Source organism: Salvelinus namaycush, chromosome 19 (assembly GCF_016432855.1).
Source record: "Salvelinus namaycush isolate Seneca chromosome 19, SaNama_1.0, whole genome shotgun sequence".
NCBI classification, from domain to species: Eukaryota; Metazoa; Chordata; class Actinopteri; order Salmoniformes; family Salmonidae; genus Salvelinus; species Salvelinus namaycush.
In genome coordinates, this window is record NC_052325.1 from 1,134,263 (window position 1) to 1,148,016 (window position 13,754).

Here is a 13,754-nt window from a genome sequence, read left to right on the forward strand (position 1 = left end):
GTACATAGTGTATATAGTGTATTTTAGTGCATATATAGTGTATATCGTGTATATAGTTTGTATTGTGTATATAGTGTATGTATAGTGTGTATCCTGTATATAGTGTATAGTGTATATAGTATATATTGTGTACATAGTGTATATGCTTCTACACCTGCATTGCTTTCTGTTTGGGGTTTTTGGCTGGGTTTCTGTACAGCACTTTGTGACATCAGCTGATGTAAGAAGGGCTTAATAAATACATTTGATTGATTGATTGATATAGAGTATCAATATAGTATATATAGTGTATATAGTTTATATTGTATATCGTTTTAGTATATATAGTTTATATAGTGTATATAGTGTGAATAATGTATTGTGTAAATAGTCTATTGTGTATATAGGGTATAGTATATATCATGTAAATAGTATATATTGTGTATATATTGTATGTATAGTGTGTATACTGTATATACTTTATATAGTGAACAGTGTATATATTAGACATTGTGTATATAATATATATATAGTGTATGTGGTATCTACAGTATATATTGTGTATATAGTTTGTATAGTGTATATAGTATATATAGTGTGTATATTGTGTATTGTGTATTTAATATATATAGTGTATATAGTGTTTAGTAAATATAGTGTATATGGTGTGTATATAGTGTATATAGTTTATATAGTATTTATAGTGTATGTGGTATGTACAGTATATATAGTGTGTATAGTGTAAAAAGTGTATATAGTATGTACAGTATATATTGTGTATATAGTTTGTATACTGTATATAGTATATATAATTTGTATATTGTGTATTGTGTATATAATATATATATGATATATATAGTGTTTAGTAAATATAGTGTATATGGTGTGTATATAGTGTATATAGTTTATATAGTATTTATAGTGTATGTGGTATGTACAGTATATATAGAGTGTATAGTGTAAAAAGTGTATATGGTATGTACAGTATATATTGTGTATATAGTTTGTATAGTGTATATAGTATATATAGTGTGTATATTGTGTATTGTGTATATTATATATAGTGTATTTAGCGTTTAGTAAATATAATGTATATGGTGTGTATATAGTGTAAATAGTATGTACAGTATATATAGTGTATAGAGTGTGTATAGTGTATATAGTGTATATCGTGTGTATTGTGTACATAGTGTATATCTTATATTGTGTATATTGTGTATATAGTGTTTATAGTGTGTATTGTGTATATAGTGTATATTGTGTATATAGTTTACATAGTGTATAAAGTCTATATTATATGTACAGTATATATATTGTATATATGATATATAGTGTATATAGTGTTTAGTAAATGTAGTGTATATGGTGTGTATATAGTGGATATAGTTTATATAGTATATATAGTGTATGTGGTACAGTGTATATTGTGTAAATAGTGTATATAGTATGTACAGTGTATATAGTGTTTTTAGTGTATATAGTATGTACAGTGTATATAGTGTATATAGTGTAAATAGTGTATATAGTATGTACAGTATATATAGTGTATATAGTATATATAGTATGTACAGTATATATAGTGTATATAGTATATATCGTATGTACGGTATATATAGTGTGTATAGTGTAAATAGTGTATATTATATGTACAGTATATATAGTGTATATTGTGTAAATAGTGTATATAGTATGTACAGTATATATAGTGCATTTAGTGTAAATAGTGTATATAGTATGTACAGTGTATATATAGTGTATATTGTGTATATAGTGTATATAGTATGTACAGTATATAGAGTGTGTATAGTGTATATAGTGTATATAGTGTGTATTGTGTACAGAGTGTATATAGTGTATATCGTGTATTTTGTGTGTACTGTGTATATAGTGTTTATAGTGTGTATAGTTTGTATAGTGTATATAGTCTATATTGTATGTACAGTATATATTGTGTATATAGTGTGTATTGTGTATATAGTTTACATAGTGTATATAGTGTTTATAGTGTATATAGTGTATATTGTGTATATAATGTGTAAAATGTATATAGTGTATGTGGTATATATAGTTTATATAGTGTATATAGCATGTATAGTGTATATAGTGTTTTTAGTGTATATTGTGTCTATAGTTTGTATACAGTTGAAGTCGGAAGTTTACATACACTTAGGTTGGAGTCATCAAAAATCGTTCTTCAACCACTCCACAAATGTATTGTTAACAAACTATAGTTTTGGCAAGTCGGTTAGGACATCTACTTTGTGCATGACACAAGTCATTTCTCCAACAATTGTTTCCAGACAAATTATTTAACTTATAATTCAGTGTATCACAATTCCAGTGGGTCAGAAGTTTAAATACACTAAGTTGACTGTGCCTTTAAACAGCTTGGAGAATTCCAGAAAAATATCATGGCTTTAGAAGCTTCTGATAGGCTAATTGACATCATTTGAGCCAACTGGAGGTGTACCTGTGGATGTATTTCAAGGCCTACCTTCAAACTCAGTGCCTCTTTGACATTATGGGAAAATCAAAAGAAGTCAGCCAAGACCTCAGAAAAAAATTATAGACCTCCACAAGTCTGGTTCATCCTTGTGAGCAATTTCCAAAGGCCTGAACGTACCACGTTCATGTGTACACACAATGCTACGGAAGTATAAACACCATGGGACAACGCAGCCGTCATACCGCTTAGGAAGGAGACGCGTTCTGTCTCCTAGAGATTAATGTACTTTGGTGCAAAAAGTGCAAATCAATCCCAGAACAACAGCGAAGGACCTTGTGAAGATGCTGGAGGAAACAGGTACAAAAGTATCTATATCCACAGTAAAACTAGTCCTATATCGACATAACCTGAAAGGCCGCTCAGCAAGGAAGAAGCCACTGCTCCAAAACCGCCATAAAAAAGCCAGACTACAGTTTGCAAATGCACATGGGGACAAAGATCGTGCTTTTTGGAGAAATGTCCTCTGGTCTGATGAAACAAAAATAGAACTGTTTGGCCATAATTACCATTGTTATGTTTGGAGGAAAAAGGGGGACGCTTGCAAGCCGAAGAACATCATCCCAACCGTGAAGCATGGATTTGGCAGCATCATGTTGTGGGGGTGCTTTGCTGCAGGAGGGACTGGTGCACCTCACAAAATAGACGGCATCATGAGGAGGGGAAATTATTTGGATATATTGAAGCAACATGTCAAGACATCAGTCAGGACGTTAAAGATTGGTCGCAAATGGGTCTTCCAAATGGACAATGACCTCAAGAATACTTCCAAAGTTGTGGCAAAATGGCTTCTGGACAACAAAGTCAAGGTATTGGAGTGGCCATTACAAAGCCCTGACCTCAATCCTATAGAAAATTTGTGGGCAGCACTGAAAAAGCATGTGTGAGCAAGGAGGCCTACAAACCTGACTCAGTTACACCATCTCTGTCAGGAGGAATGGTCCAAATTTCACCCAACTTATTGTGGGAAGCTTATGGAAGGCTACACGAAACATTTGACCCAAGTTAAACAATGTAAAAGCAACGCTACCAAATACTAATTGAGTGTATGTAAACTTCTGACCCACTGGGAATGTGATGAAATAAATAAAAGCTGAAATAAATAATTCTCTCTACCATTATTCTGACATTTCACATTCTTAAAATAAAGTGGTGATCCTAACTGACCTAAGACAGGGAATTTTTTACTAGGATTAAATGTCAGGAATTGTGAAAAACCGAGAATAAATGTATTTGGCTAAGGTGTATGTAAACTTCCGACTTCAACTGTATGTTTATATAGTGTGTATAGTGTATATAGTGTGTTGTGTATTTAGTGTATATAGTGTATGTATGGTGTATGTATAGTGTGTATAGAGCATATTTGAAGGCCAAACCCTTCCCTCGTGCTTTGTCCGTGGTCCACAACAGTCACACACATAACTCTGCTGTCTGTTCAGCACCACAACAGGTACCAAAGCTGTACTGTAGACTGAAAAGTCATTCAGCACCATGGACAGCGCTATACCGTCTGTGTTCCCACAGAATAAGTTACAGTATGTAGGTATGACGCAGTGACACTAACCCCAGCCTTTGTCTGTATCTAGCCTATTGTTTTGGTCTGGTTGTGTTTCCATACTGATTTTACAGTACTTCCTCACACAGTGAAAAGACAAGCCAAGTCATTAGTCCAAGCTAAACTTTCAATTTTATTTGGTGAGCTGAGCAAAGCAATGTCGCCACCAAGTGCATAAAGGGAAAACTACAGTAGGTGTAAGTAAATACTGGATTGAGCAGTGGGCTCGTGAGCTTGTCGCTTTAAGGGGCAACCCTTCTGCATTGGTTATTATTATCATCTGACTGACATAACGGTAGGCCACCCTACGCATAGCTGGAAACTGGAAAAACCATCACTGTGTCTGTTCGCCACACACAGACACCCGTTTCGAAACGTTACAGTTACATAGGCCTACTATCACGAGTGGTGACTACGTTTTCCGTCGACGTTGATGTCGCTTCTTCCTCGGTAGAGAGTCGTTATTTTTATTATATTGAATCGAGAGCTCATCGGGAAGACAAAATGGCAGAGATGGGGATGGGGAAGGGGGTTACTGCGGGGAAACTTGCCAGTAACGTGCAGAAAAAATTAACACGGGCCCAAGAGAAGGTAAGATATTGAATAACGTAAATGCGTTATTTTCCGTTATATCTGGTTTCATCCACATGACATCACCGGAGAGGACTCAATGACGCATCATCATGACCGTCAACCTTTAAAAACCCTAGTAGGCCTACGGTCGTCAGGATATGTCCTTAATTCATCCGTTATTTCATTTATACACATCCCTTTTTACAGTATACCTATCGGCCGCAAACATGTAGATATGCATGTAGAAATTGAGCAATATAAGTAATTGTATAGCTAAAGCGATTTTATGTTCTGCAAATTAAATTAATTCCCTGATCTGGCCTGCTATAGTGCAGCGACTATTCAATAACAATATTGTCGATTACATTCCATGCAGCACCAATAACCTAAAAGCATTCCGTTTCCGGTTAGATTTGAAATACAGTAGTGAATTTAAAATGTAATAAAAATACTTAAATTAGCTGTAAGTCAAATGGTATATGACCTGATGGTATTAGTGGCCTTGTACTCCTATTGGACAGCAGAGGGAGGGAATGACTGGATGGGAGGTGTGGCCCTGTATCCCTATTGGACAGCAGAGGGAGGGAATGACTGGATGGGAGGTGTGGCCTTGTATCCTATTGGACAGCAGAGGGAGGGAATGACTGGATGGGAGGTGTGGCCTTGTATCCCTATTGGACAGCAGAGGGAGGGAATGACTGGATGGGAGGTGTGGCCTTGTATCCCTATTGGACAGCAGAGGGAGGGAATGACTGGATGGGAGGTGTGGCCTTGTATCCTATTGGACAGCAGAGGGAGGGAATGACCTGATGGTATTAGTGGCCTTGTATCCCTATTGGACAGCAGAGGGAGGGAATGACTGGATGGGAGGTGTGGCCTTGTATCCTATTGGACAGCAGAGGGGGGGAATGACTGGATGGGAGGTGTGGCCTTGTATCCTATTGGACAGCAGAGGGAGGGAATGACTGGATGGGAGGTGTGGCCTTGTATCCTATTGGACAGCAGAGGGAGGGAATGACTGGATGGGAGGTGTGGCCTTGTACTCCTATTGGACAGCAGAGGGAGGGAATGACTGGATAGGAGGTGTGGCCTTGTATCCTATTGGACAGCAGAGGGAGGGAATGACTGGATGGGAGGTGTGGCCTTGTATCCTATTGGACAGCAGACTGGATGGGAGGTGTGGCCTTGTATCCTATTGGACAGCAGAGGGAGGGAATGACCGGATGGGAGGTGTGGCCTTGTATCCTATTGGACAGCAGACCGGATGGGAGGTGTGGCCTTGTATCCTATTGGACAGCAGAGGGAGGGAATGACTGGATGGGAGGTGTGGCCTTGTATCCTATTGGACAGCAGACCGGATGGGAGGTGTGGCCTTGTATCCTATTGGACAGCAGACCGGATGGGAGGTGTGGCCTTGTATCCTATTGGACAGCAGACCGGATGGGAGGTGTGGCCTTGTATCCTATTGGACAGCAGACCGGGTGGGAGGTGTGGCCTTGTATCCTATTGGACAGCAGACCGGATGGGAGGTGTGGCCTTGTATCCTATTGGACAGCAGACCGGATGGGAGGTGTGGCCTTGTATCCTATTGGACAGCAGACCGGATGGGAGGTGTGGCCTTGTATCCTATTGGACAGCAGAGGGAGGGAATGACTGGATGGGAGGTGTGGCCTTGTATCCTATTGGACAGCAGACCGGATGGGAGGTGTGGCCTTGTATCCTATTGGACAGCAGACCGGATGGGAGGTGTGGGATGGACAACATGTACAGTTTCTTCAGAAAGTATTCACACCCCTTTACGTTTTGAACATGTTGTTTTGTTACAAAGTGGCATTTGTTTTTTTTGTTTTTTGTCAACGATCTACACAAAATACTCTGTAATGTAAAAGTGGAAGAAAAATATTAAGAGGTATTATAACACATTATATGCAAGTTATTTGAAAACATATATATATTTTTTAAAATGTTTTATTTGATGGCTGCCAAATATGTCATGAAGAACCAAAAAACTACAACAGTTAGTTGAATTAGTCTAGATATAAGATCATTAGCATATGGTTGGGAAGGCTCTTTGATATGAATCTTAATCTAGCCTATAGGTGGATTTAAAAACAGGAGAAACACTTTCGAGCTTCAAAATGACACGACACATATATGTTAATAGTGAGTGACGTAAGGTAACGCTGTAACACTTGACATCCAGTTTTTATACATGTGTAGTAACATTGTGATTATATTACAAATCAACATTGTTGTTACATAGAAGTTTGGAAAGTGCTTTTGATTATTGCATAACAAGGGAGTTACTACATACATTGGGTGGATTATAATTACCTAAGGCAGGGGTGTCAAACTCAAATACCCAGTGGGCCAAAATGTAAAACCTGAACAAAGTCGCGGGCCAACATTGAACAAATGAACCTTTTAATATGGACCCAAACAAGTTTTGCTTTAACATTGAATATGGAACAAGCATCGCTTATTACCATACAATATATAATTTAATAGTGGAGACATGCAAAATCGAATTTCAAATGAAAAAACACATCAATGGCATTCATTTATTAAATAAATAAAATTGAAATAAAAATCGTATGCCTCTTTTCTATTTGCAGCCTTCTGATTTAAATACCAAAATAAACTTTTTCCACTGGCTAATAATTTTACAAATAAAATGATAATAAATCAATCAACCATTCAAGCCCATGCCTTGTAGCAAGAAAAAGTGGGATAGCCATTTTTGGGAAGGGATAGCGCGCTGACAGTTGTAGCGTCTATGTTGCTATGACTACTGTCACAGAGGAGAGTGCGTTTCTGGGTCCTGTCCTGATTGGCGCGCGAAAACAACAGCAGAGCATTATGGGATTCGTAGTATTAGCGGTGAATGCGCTGTATAATACCGGCGGGCCAGCTCTAGTAGTAATTTGGTATTGTCTCGCGGGCCAAATATAATTACCAGAGTTTGACACCCATGACCTAAGGCATTTAAACTGGAACAAACATTTCTGTAACGGATGCCAAAAAAATCTAACTAAATGATTAGATTAGTTTTAGAAAATGTTATGTTATTATCTTTGTGTAGCATAAGATTAATCAATACATGTAATAAATGCACAAACATAGATATTGAAAAATAATAAAAAATAAAAAAAATCAACCGGCAATAGAGCATGCTGGGAAATATGATAATTTTGGGCATGGTTTTGATGCAAAGTGATGTGTATGAGTTTCAGGTCTCTATATTGGGGTAAAACTAGGCCCTCAGAATAATGCCTTATGAAATACGTATGGTATTGTGCAAAAAAAAAGTTTTTTTACATATTCGCTTAGTATCTGACTAGCTGGTCTGTAGGACCAAACACAGATGAATGCAACAACCATGTCACTAACAAATACAGTCATGGGGAGTAACTCTACAATTTTACTAAAAAGGAAAGGCACTCTGGGAAGTATTTAAATAAGGCTTTACACTAAGCAGTGTGTTAATTTAACACTGTTCCAGTGTCTATATGTGTCCACAGACTCAACACTTTCAGTGTTGATTTAATTTATTTGTTTTTAACAATGGACCATTTGCTGTGTAAGCATCCAACTTGCTTATTTGCAATGTTTGCGAATGACTTTGAATTATTCTGCAATATTTTCAGGTATCATAAAATCTATTGCAGCTTTCAACCATTTCAGTGGCATGTTGAAAGAGTCATACAGTAGTTGAGCGTCACAACTTATTTATACTTATCTGTACAACATATCATTAGTTAATTTGGTTTGACTTGATTATGTACACCTGAGGCAATGCACTTTCAGGAGAATGGACATTTACATAATGTTCACATAGAAATGTATTGTGTAGATCCAATATGACTGTCAGATAGCATAGGAGATTGTGTGTGCTCTATTCATTATTTTTCTATCTTCAACATGCAGTTCAAGATACAGCTCTGCCATTATTTGAAGGCAGCCAATCTAATAATATTCAAATATTTATTAAAAGTATTTGCATTCTGAGATCTGTACTCAAATAGTTGTAGTCAACTCCAAAGTAGCTATTTGTTTCCCCGGATTTTTTTTTTCTTCCTTTCAACTAAGCATAGTTATCTATTACACTGTAAATTATCTACCCTGAGACTGTCTTTGTGATCTGGGGTTTGAACTGAATCATCTGGGGTCTGAACTGAATCATCTGGGGTCTGAACTGAATCATCTGGGGTCTGAACTGAATCATCTGGGGTTTGAACTGAATTATCTGGGGTCTGAACTGAATCATCTGGGGTCTGAACTGAATCATCTGGGGTCTGAACTGAATCATCTGGGGTCTGAACTGAATCATCTGGGGTTTGAACTGAATCATCTGAGGTCTGAACTGAATTATCTGAGGTCTGAATCATCTGGGGTCTGTACTGAATCATCTGGGGTTTGAACTGAATTATCTTGGGTTTGAACTGAATCATCTGGGGTCTGAACTGAATCATCTGGGGTCTGAACTGAATCATCTGGGGTCTGAACTGAATCATCTGGGGTCTGAACTGAATTATCTGGGGTCTGAACTGAATCATCTGGGGTCTGACCTGATAATGTACCAATGTTTTTTAATTGTATCTTGCATGGCATTTCCCAGAGGAGAATATTCCACAAACATTGTATCCTCGGGTCAGTCTTTTTGCGCACTGAGGATTTCAAGCTATCCAATTGGCTAGTGTCCATTCCCTAGCTGATTGTAGGCACTCCTCAGAATAATCTCTATCCCGAAATCTGTTCATCAAAACTGTACTTTGTTGGGCAGAGCAGCGTCAGCGCTACAGATTCTACGGACACGTTTAACCTGTCTGGCTCCAGCGTTCCGCTAGCGGAACTCCTCCCACATTCCACTGAAAAGGCAGAGCGCGAAATTCAAAAGATATTTTTTTGAAATATTTAACTTTCACACATTAACAAGTCCAATACAGCAAATGAAAGATACACATCTTGTGAATCCAGTCAACATGTCCGATTTTTTAAATGTTTTACAGTGAAAACACCACATATATTTATGTTAGCTCACCACCAAATACAAAAAAGGACAGACATTTTTCACAGCACAGGTAGCATGCACAAAGCCAACCTAACTAACCAAGAACCAACCAAACTAACCAACAAACAACTTCATCAGATGACAGTCTTATAACATGTTATACAATAAATCTATGTTTTGTTTGAAAAATGTGCATATTTGAGGTATAAATCAGTTTTACATTGCAGCTACCATCACAGCTACCGTCAGAAATAGAACCGAAGCAGCCAGAGTAATTACAGACACCAACGTCAAATACCTAAATACTCATCATAAAACATTTCTGAAAAATCAATGGTGTACAGCAAATGAAAGACAAACATCTTGTGAATCCAGCCAATATTTCCGATTTTTTAAGTGTTTTACAGCGAAAACACAATATAGCATTATATTAGCTTACTACAATAGCCTACCACACTACCGCATTCATTCATCAAGGCACGTTAGCGATAGCAATAGGCACGTTAGCGATAGGGAATAAACCAGCAAAACATATTAATTTTCACTAACCTTCATAAACCTTCATCAGATGACAGTCCTATAACATCAGGTTATACATACACTTATGTTTTGTTCGAAAATGTGCATATTTAGAGCAGAAATCAGTGGTTATACATTGTGCTAACGTAGCATCTTTTTCCCAGAATGTGCAGATATTTTTATGACACTCAACTATTCTGTTCACTCTAACTATTCATAAACGTTACTAGAAAATATATGTTGTATAGGAAATGATAGATACACTAGTTCTTAATGCAATCGCCGTGTTAGAATTCTAAAAATAACTTCATTACCACATAAGGCTTACGTTATGTCGACCGAGTGCCCAAAACCTGGGCGCAAAACTAATAGTACACAGTTCGACAGATATATGAAATAACATCATAAAATGGGTCCTACTTTTGCTGATCTTCCATCAGAATGTTGTACAAGGTGTCCTTTGTCAAGAACAATCGTTGTTTGGATTTAGAACGTCCATTTTCCCTCTTGAATTAGCAAGCGCACTAGCCAAGTGGCGCGAAGCTCTCCTTTCTGAACAAAGGCACACAACGCAACACGCCTAACGTCCCGAATAAATTTCAATAATCTGATTAAACTATATTGAAAAAACATACTTTACGATGATATTGTCACATGTATCAAATAAAATCAAAGCCGGAGATAGTAGTCGCCTATAACGACAGCTATTCAGAAGGCAAATCCAGGTCCAACTTCGCGCCTTCCTGAAAACAGGAAATGGGTGACACGTAATTCCAAGAGGACGTATTCCATCTCAGACCAAGATAAACACTCCATTTCTTCTCTCACTGCATCTTGACATCCAGGGGGAAGGTGTATGACGTGCATGTATACTAATAGGTATCATGCCCATTTATAGGCAGGACCCAGAAGAGAACATCGATTTCAGATTTTCCACTTCCTGGTCAGGAAGTTTGTGCCAAATGAGTTCTGTTTTACTCACAGATATAAATCAAACGGTTTTAGAAACTAGAGAGTGTTTTCTATCCAATAGTAATAATAATATGCATATTGTACGAGCAAGAATTGAGTACGAGGCCGTTTAAATTGGGCACGTTTTTCCCCCAAAGTGAAAACAGCGCCCTCTGTCCTCATCAGGTTAAACTGACTGGTCGGGAGGCTTTTCTTCAGAGGAAACTATCACTTCTTAGCTGCGTCTTTCAATCTGCGGGCTTCCTGTATAGAGCGGTGACGAGCGTGTCCTTTTCTTTGGAGATCTGAATGTCAAGGAAGCTGACACTAAAGTAATCAAAGTCCATGGTGAAACGAAAATGACCATTCGACTTTTTAAGATACTCACTGAACATCAGGTTAATGCCAATATATCATCTATATAACGTCGATATAGTTTGATCTTGGATAGAAAGGTATTTTTCTCAGGGTTGAGAATTCGATCATGTTTGTAAGAGTTCCATATGAAGATAGTCAAAATTGGGGGCCATCGTTCTCCCCATAGCAGTTCCTTTAATTTGAAGGAAAAAGTCACTTCTAGTCATATGACAGTTATTTTTGAGTACCAGCTCTGCTAGGTGTCTGATACATGAGGAGCTAGGCCGAGTCTGTAGGGCGTACCTGTATATCTGCTGTTTAAACGAGACAAGGATTGTTTACATATATACATCTGCTGTATAAATGGCCAGGATAAAGAGTAATGTTAAAGGCATGTCTTGTTCAATGTCTTTTCCCAGGTAATGCAGAAGCTGGGTAAAGCAGATGAAACCAGAGATGTTGCATTTGAGGAGGGAGTGATCAACTTCAACAAACAATATGTAAGAGTCAACAAACAATATTAGTCTTTTAAAATGATCTGACTCCTCTAAAACAAAGCCATGATCTGTGTACAATGAGATGTTTTATGTTCCCTTTTCAGACAGAGGGATCCAAACTGCAAAAAGACCTCAGAGCATACCTGACTGCAGTACAAAGTAAGATTATAATTTAAATCGAGACTCTAACATGCTGACTACTCTGGGCACGTACGTGCGCCATCGAGAGCATTGTTGATTTTGTCCGTTCATGTCAGACACGATCAAAACACGCACGTTGAAATATCAAAACGAACTCTGAACCAACTATATTCAATTTGGGGACAGGTCGAAAACACACATGAAACATTCATGGACATTTAGCTAGCCAGGTCCTTTAATTCTGGACCCATTTTGAGTCACACAAAACCGTGTGTTCTCTACTCTGACAATTAATCCACAGATAAAAGTTATTTTCTAGTAATCACTTCTTCTTCTTCTTCTTTTTATTCTTCTTCTATGGATTTTATATGGCAGTTGTCAACACATTTTAAAGTGCATTACCACCACCAACTGGACTGGAGTGTGGACCTCCAGTTCATCTCTCAATCACTCAGGTGGATACATGCTCCTGAAAAACCAATGAGGAGATGGGAGAGGCGGGACTTGCAGAGCGTCAAGTGTAAAAAAATAGAGCCAAGTTCTATTTTAGCGCCCGGTTACGCAGACGCTCGTTGATGCGCGCGCGAGCAGTTTGGATGAAATGACTGAATAGCATGTATGTGTAAATATTTTGCAAGGCTCGTGCACGCAACGCGGGCGGTACGGAAGCATGTTAAGGCTGGATTCCCAGACATAGATTAAGCCTAGTCCTGTAAAAAAACAAATTCTCAATGGAGATTATAACAATTAGATGCCAGGTGTTGATGTTCAATGCAGAAACATGATTCAATAAGACACTGCCGTCATGGTATCTGCCCATAAGTCTTTCTTTTCGTCTGTACAATCCTCTCCACTGATGCCTCTGTCTGTCTGTCTGTCTGTCTGTCTGTCTGTCTGTCTGTCTGTCTGTCTGTCTGTCTGTCTGTCTGTCTGTCTGTCTGTCTGTCTGTCTGCTTGTCTGCCTGTCTCTCTGTCTGTCTACAGCGATGCACGAATCCTCCAAGAACCTTCAGGAGTGTTTGTCTGACATGTACGAGCCGGAGTGGTACGGCAAAGATGACGTGGACTCCATCGTTGAGGTCAGAGGGCATCTTTAGTTATCACAACTAAAGTCACATTAATTTAATTCACTGACCCATCCTTCTATCCTTTCTCTCTCTTCCTCAGTCCTGCAGTCTCTCAGCCCTCAGTCACTCCCTCTCACTCCCTGACTGTGCTCTCTCTCCAACTCTCTCTTCCTCCCCCACACACACTAGGGTTGAATATTTTCCCAGTATTTTACAAATGTTCCATCCCGAGAATAAATCACTTTTCTACCAGTAACCCAGTATTTCCCGCTAAAATCGAAAGTGTCATTCTAAAGCATTCTAAAGCATTCTAAAGCATTCTACAGCACTCTAAAGCATTCTAAAGCACTCTAAAGCATTCTAAAGCATTCTAAAGCATTCTACAGCACTCTAAAGCATTCTAAAGCACTCTAAATCATTCTAAAGCATTCTAAAGCACTCTAAAGCATTCTAAAGCACTCTAAAGCATTCTAAAGCATTCTAAAGCATTCTAAAACATTCTAAAGCATTCTACAGCACTCTACAGCATTCTAAAGCACTCTAAAGCATTCTAAAGCATTATAAAGCATATACATATGTCTGCATTTGATCAGAGCTTTGA

The 13,754-nt window shown here is 38.1% G+C and overlaps 1 protein-coding gene across 1 annotated transcript in view; it reads left to right on the top strand.

The window, feature by feature from the left end:
* Positions 1–4,541: 4,541 nt before the first annotated feature.
* Positions 4,542–13,754, top strand: part of LOC120064511 (myc box-dependent-interacting protein 1-like) — a 56,399-nt gene continuing 47,186 nt past the window's right edge. The window contains exons 1-4 of the mRNA XM_039015128.1: positions 4,542–4,628; positions 11,868–11,948; positions 12,050–12,104; positions 13,071–13,165. Of these exons, the coding sequence (XP_038871056.1) occupies positions 4,542–4,628; positions 11,868–11,948; positions 12,050–12,104; positions 13,071–13,165 (318 nt within the window). The remainder of the gene's footprint in view (positions 4,629–11,867; positions 11,949–12,049; positions 12,105–13,070; positions 13,166–13,754) is intronic.